We start from the raw sequence: 6,863 nt of genomic DNA on the forward strand, positions 1-6,863 counted from the left end.
CCCTAGTAAAAGCACACATGGCCTAGGTTGCACAAGACAGTGGAACTCATTGCTCCACCAAAACCTTGTGCTGGGACTGCCCCGTTGCTTTGTAAAAGCCACACGGACCTTGGAGCCTGTGAGCAGGATCAGGCCTTGCAGGAGGGAAGAGAAACTCCCAGCACTTCACAAGAGGTGCTCAACACAGTCTTGACACATATTAGTAACTTTAAGGCAACACAAGCTATGCAGATGCTTTAAAGTCCTAAAAGTTAGAGAGGATTTAACACCTGTATTAAAAAAATATTTATTTTAAGAAGTATTTCGCTTTACCTTCAATACTTCAGGAAAGCATAGGGATAACTTTTCCTCTGCTCAGCAGAGCAGCTTTAGCCATCGCTGCTTTATTATTTTCTGCTCTTCCTGGGAGAAATAGCTGCCTTATACTAACTGCTGGAGTAGAGATGGACTATGGCTAGAGAAAGCAGAGCATATCACATTTGCTCCACCAAACTTTGCATCAAAAGCATAACCAGTTATCCCAAAAGCTACCTATGCGCTAAGCATTGCCTGCACTCAGACAAAATAAGGGTAAAGCCATCCCTAGAACTAACCAGCAGAAGGAAAGAAGGAAAGAAGGAAAGAAGGAAAGAAAAGAAACACAACCAACAAAAAACTCATAAAGCAGCTTCCCTGCTGCCCTTATAAGCATTACAGGCCCGCTGTAGATATGTACCAGGTGATTGCTGTTATGCAATTTGGAGGAGAGAGCAGAGCAACCCCCTTTGCAATTACTAACGCCCTTAGTCCTGATCTGATTGATGCAGCTGCCTGGTGCAGAGATATCCCAGGGCAGGAGCAGGGGTGCCAGCACCTAATGGGAGCCACTAACTCCTTACCGATGGTGCATTTACAAGAAATAAAATGCCTAATGCAACAGGATTCACCCTTCCAAGATTCAAAAAAAAACCCTTACGAGCAGACACAGACATGGTAGCACAGGCAGGGATAGGAAGAAACTTCTAAACACAGCTTCTAATGATAAGAAAAGCTTAAGCGTGTGCAGACTTTTGGGTAATTGGACCTCAAAGACCAGATCATCTTAAAAGAAGCAGCAATAGCTCCCTTTCTGTCAACCCATGCCTATTGCACCAAGTCTCCCCAGGCTCCTGGCTTGACCCTACAGCTGTGCGTGGAGGTGCTTCTGCTGCCCATCCCAGCCCCTTGCCAAGCTTTAAGGTACAAAAGTGTCTGTGCTTGTGCTATGCCCTGGCCAACATGAGAATCACAGCCTGGGTTTTTAAAAAACAAAAGAGCAGCCCCACCCACTGAAAAGGCAACATCATTTTCCTTATGGCAGTTTCTTCAGGAGTCGCCCCCACTGGATGTCTCGCTCAGGTTTTAAGGAGATGAATAAAACCAGAAGTCATATTGCAGCTAATATATGAAGCAAATAAATCAGCTGGCCCCTGCCCCACAACTCGGCTCCATCCCATTGCAACCAGCAGCGGGTGTCCTGGCAGCTCAACACGGCCAGCTAGTGACTCTGCTCGCTACCCAGCTGGTTTCTTTCACCAAATAAGGTCCAGCCCTGCTTGTCGGCACAGGCATGAGTAGCTACAGCCTATAAATCCCATCGGAGACAGGACACAAGCACACACTTAACCCATCTTCTGTTCAGCAAAGCTCTTGGGCCCCAAAACAGCAAACTCTTTGTGTGGGTGCTCAGCTCTCAGCAAGGGACAAGCATCACTGACAAGAGGGAAAGCTGTGCAAGGGCTGGAGCGTTCAGCAGGAGACACCAGGATGCCAACCTGATAGCAGCTCCCCTCAGTACCCTGCCTTGGGGCAGGGCTCTGCATCCCCTGGTATTGACACCATCTCCGTAGCAAGACTGTCACTCCTCCTGAAACCTGCCAGCTGGCCTCACTTCTCCTTGGACAGACATTAAGGGAAAACATGGATCCCAATATCCCCAAAAGTATGTAGTTTAACAGTACAAATGTAATACGACAGCCAGCATTCATCAAGGAGGCGGGTAACAGAGGAGAGCTGGCAGGCCCACCACGCTTCAGCATCACTGACCACTAATGGGGGCTTGCCCTGACTTGGGGTGCTGTGGCCGTAGGCTCAATGCCTGGTCGAGCTCGGCAGGAACTATCTGCCCACTGGCAGCCCCTCACGCATACACCAGCCCCAGCTTTCTCTCTGTAAACTCAGTACTTGTTTTTCTGCAGCCGATATGGTAATACAAAGTCATATCAGCCGCCTGGCCCTTGTTAGCATTAAAAATTAAAGACAGAGCAAACAAAACCTAAAGCTCCAACATTTATTATGGCAATTTCCCACCCACCCACAGACCTACACTGTGTTTTGTTTTATTTATAATTCGTCACATCAGATGTGCCTTCCGAGAAATGGCACGTCATGGAGATAACCAACAGGCCAGGTTGTCCACGTGAGCAAGACAGTCTTTTCCGAGGGGATAAGGAGCCGGTCGAAGCCATCGAAAAGCCCTTGACCTTGTGGGTGGGTTTGCTTTTTTTGTTTTTAGAAAATAAAAAAGAAACAAACAAAAAGAAAAACAACCCCAAAGAAGTGTTGTACTCTTATTACAAAATATAAATACGATAGTCTTGCAGACAGGAGGAGCCCGGGGAGCGCTGCCTTCAGCGGGTGACTTCTCAGGCTCTCCCAGGGATGCGGCAGAGCCAGCAGGTCAGAGGCCACCTCCAGATGCTGAGACGCCGCCAGCCGCTTGCCCCAGCTTCACCTCCTTTCAGAATTTAAGTGCTCTTGAACTTCCATCCGAAAACTGCCAGACGTCCGGGGCTCCCTGGGCACCACGCCAGCTTGGGGGGTACGCCGAACCTACAGAGAGCATGGGGACAGAGGAGAGAACAGGTGTGACATGGCCCACGGTGCGAGTTATTCTCTTATCTTACTTTTTTTGGGGGGGGAGGGTTGTTTTTTGTTTTTTTTTTTTTTCTTTAACAAATAGGACACCCGACTGTCACAAAGGGATATGGTAGGATGAAGCCTTTCCTCCTCTCAGGCCACACACTCACATCCAGCATTGCTCAGCACTGCACAGGAACCACACGGATCACTTAGGAGGAAAAGCCTCTGGGTCTTACTGTGAAACCTGTGCTGTGCCAGCAGCTCTGTCTGGGCAAGGACCGAGCCAGTCTGTCTGAAAATTTCCTCCTATTCTTTCCCAAAACCTCAGGGGTTTCCCCCAGCACCCATACTGTGTCTGGGTGCTGAAGACCTTCTTAAAGTCATCAGCATTGTTAACACGCCACACAGCAGGTGGTTCATAGAGGATTCTCCACAACTCACTACACGTTGGATATCACATGGCATGAAAGCACACACTGCAGCAGCAAAGCTTGAGCTGCAAAGCCCCAGTCCGCGCCCAGCAAAGCATGCAGGCGACTCGCCATCAACTTCAGCAGCATGGGACAGGGCACTCAGAGAGTCCCAGATCTACTCACGGGGAGAACAAGAGTGGCTGCAGGCTGCTGCTCCAGTCACCAAACACCACACTACCCCAAATGGCAGGCTAAGGGCTACACTGCAAGTGGTGGCAGCAGCAAGGTCGGCGCATCATCAACATACCCCTCAAAATCCACCTCTGCACGTTCAATCAGGGTGCCAGTTTCTATGGAAGTTGCTTTACTAATACTTAAAGAGAATGGCTGAAGGGCTATGCGTGAGCTGCCATCAAGACTAAATAAGTAGCTCCTAGCCTAGATCTTCACCAGGTGTAAACTGGAGTGGCTCCTCTGAAGTCAAGAGCATGTGCCCGATTTCCCTCCAGGGAGGGCTTGTTGCTGCTGCTGTCTGAGCCCAACACTCTTCAGGTTGATGTTAAAGCAGGCTGAGACTTCCAAGGGAGCCAAGAACACCACAGCCATCCTGGCCAAGAGCTGCACCAACACGATGCTTCTGCAAACCATACCTCCCACCAAGGGGAACGAAACCAGGGGGTGTCCCCTTGGTGGGGAATGGACTCCACACCTGGATGCCTGCAGCTTTTTCGAAACCAGCAGCCAAGCATCTGGGCTCAAGGGCTGGTGGCTCTCCAGCAACTCTAGCAAAGAGCCCGCTGGGCAGTATCACTCTCCTGCTCAATAGTATGATTTGCCACCCTCCCACCGAAAATGGTGCTAAACATTTATGGGACGAAGAAAAAAAAAGGGAGGGAACTAAAAGAGTGGCTGGTATCTCTTTTCTTTTTTTGTACAAACTCTACACTTAGATAAACCCTGAAACTGTATCTCATCAGATATGCCAAAGCCTCCTGAATGTCAAGCAAAGACATGGCATCACGTATTCCTGTATTTATCTCAGGCCTTGGAAACATAATAAATATGAAACATCTGTAGTCTAAATTCTCTATACTGTTTCGGCGCCTTCATCACATTAATCATTCAATTTGGAAGAGATTAAACACTAACAGCAAAGGGGGCTGTGCCATAAAAACATGTTCCTCCTCAAAAGTTGACGGGTTTTAAGATTTTAACAATAGAGACACTATTAACCAAATATTGCTCTTATTTATAGACATATTTTTGCATGGAGAGAAATAGACATAGAGAATAGAAAAGTTTCTAGGGAGCAGGGGTCACGCATGCGCAAGATGCCAAGGCAACTAGAGAGCACATGACGGGGTCTTAAGATATCCATGCCCCAACCCAACAGACTTCAATGGGTTTATCACACTGTTAACTCATTGCCAGTTGCAGAAAAACATCACATCAGCAAATTCTGTTTTGGTGTTGAGGTGACAGCACACTGTCATTCACAAGCTACACTCTCACCAGCCAGCTCAGACTACTTCTCCTACAGCAGAAGATGCTTCTCCTGAAGCTCCTCCAAACCACTGCCCCAGCCCCATATGCACAGAGCAATGCAGCAACCAGCGGCCTTATTTAGCTCTCTGACACCTGGAAAATTGAGCTCTCTGAAACCTGCAAATCAAAGGCATCACTGCACAATTTAAAAACAAAATAATAAATCTTTGTATGCTTTCCATCTGTTGATCTTATAGCAGCGCATGGAGCCCAGATCTACCTAGAGATGCACCTGTATATAGATCTGTATACCAAAGTCTGTATATGTACCGGTATATATGATTACTTCACATGTAAAACATTGTATAGAGAAAGGTGGTAGAACAATGACCACCACAGGACAAACAAAGGCTACAGCACTCGCTCCAAAAGACAGCCAGCTATGCTCAACCCCAGTCAGACCAGCAAAAGCAAGTCCTGTAGACAACGTCTCAACCGCGGTGCTACCAGCCAGCAATAAAAAGAGTGGGGAAAGGGAGAGACCAAACTCTGCACGGGCACTTCATGGCACGGGATCAAGAGTCATGTTGTCAAGGCAGCTGCAAAGCACTCTGTGCATCCCTGTGTACACCAGCACTCCAGGGGACAGTCACCGAGTCCATTCCTTTCACCCCAACCCCACAGCGCCAGGACCGGATGCTACCTTCTCTACTAGAGGTCTCCCAACAGCGCCCACATCCACATGGCTCCCACTGTGGCAGGGAATCCGCCTCCGCCTCAGTGACAGCAAGGGGGTACCAGCCTCTCAAAGGGGAGGGCAGTTCGGGGTAACTTTTTCAGCCTCCTTTCACGCTCATCCTGCTAATCCAAACAATGCAACCTTCATTCCTTCTATACTCAATAAAAACAGAGCTTTTGTTTTTATCTTTTAGGAAAGGAATAATTATTTTTTCCTTACATATATATATTTTTGTATTTTTTCCCAACCCCAAATTTCCCCCTCAGAAGGTGCTGGGCAAAATACAGGCAACAAATGATGCCATCACAAGAAGACGACAGAAAAACTAGAAGGTTTTACAGAAATCAAAAAAAAACGAAAAGAAAAAAAAAGTATTAAATCCATTACAGTAGGAACAGCAAGAGACAGTATCACAGCAGTATGTGCTTTAATAAAGTAAAGAGATGCTGCAACATGCAGTATTTGTCAAACTGACAACATATACAGACCCCTAAGGGGGAGACGGGGAGGACCTGAACTGGAGTCCGGATTTTAAAGACAATGCACATAAAACGTTTCATAAACCTGTGATTCCCACCAAAAAAAAAGTCCACGGGAAAAGGGAGGGGAGCTCCCAGCTCCACTCTACAGCCGGGAGTGGTGCTGGGAGCTCTGGGCTGCAGTCGGTGCGATTCCGAAGCTGCAGCATCTACCTCCTCAAGAGAAATCAGCTCCTGCCCATGTGCCCGCGTATGCCAGCTGCTGATTTCACCTCGAACCCCCAAAACCAGCCTGGGATGGAGGACTCTCGGGGGGCAGAGGGGGCTGTAGAGCTGTTTTAGCTGACCACTTCTGCCACAACACTGCCAAACTGGGAAGTCCCTGTCACAGACCAAGGCCACTAACCGTAAGCCAGAGATGCCACCGGTTGCTAGAGGAGTGGGGGGAAGGGTGTATCACAGCTTAGTCCTTGACTAAAACAGGGGGAAAAAAACCCAAAACTACAGGTCCAGACTGCGAACGCTTTCCACTGGCCGGCAAGCTAACTCATTAACCCAAAAATCTTCTTCCTTGGCAGAGGCGGCTTATTTAAGGACAAGCTGGGCGATGGGCGCTCCTCGGGGTTCGGAGCACACACTCCAAAATGCCCCTGCGCGGGACCTTCTCCTACAGCCTGCCGCTGGAAGCCATCTACAGCATGTGTCAAATGAGGACACGAGAAGCTGACACTGTGTACTTTAAGGTTTTTTTTTTATTTTTTCAATAAAGGGACAAAATGGGTGTATGAACAGGATAATGCAGACAACTGCCAAAAAAACACAGACAGTGGTTTTTCCAATAGAACTTAACAAAGACCAGAAACAAAT

The 6,863-nt window shown here is 48.0% G+C and overlaps 1 protein-coding gene across 4 annotated transcripts in view; it reads right to left on the bottom strand.

Moving 5' to 3' along the window:
- Window positions 1-611: 611 nt before the first annotated feature.
- BCL11A (BCL11 transcription factor A) overlaps window positions 612-6,863 on the bottom strand; it is a 75,416-nt gene continuing 69,164 nt past the window's right edge. For all 4 annotated transcript variants that reach the window (XM_054061874.1, XM_054061873.1, XM_054061876.1 and 1 more), the window contains exon 4: window positions 612-2,850. In XM_054061874.1, coding sequence (XP_053917849.1) covers window positions 2,749-2,850 — 102 coding nt within the window. In that variant the 3' untranslated portion in view covers window positions 612-2,748. The remainder of the gene's footprint in view (window positions 2,851-6,863) is intronic.

The sequence above is a fragment of the Cuculus canorus genome, chromosome 3, assembly GCF_017976375.1.
Source record: "Cuculus canorus isolate bCucCan1 chromosome 3, bCucCan1.pri, whole genome shotgun sequence".
Lineage (NCBI taxonomy): Eukaryota > Metazoa > Chordata > Aves > Cuculiformes > Cuculidae > Cuculus > Cuculus canorus.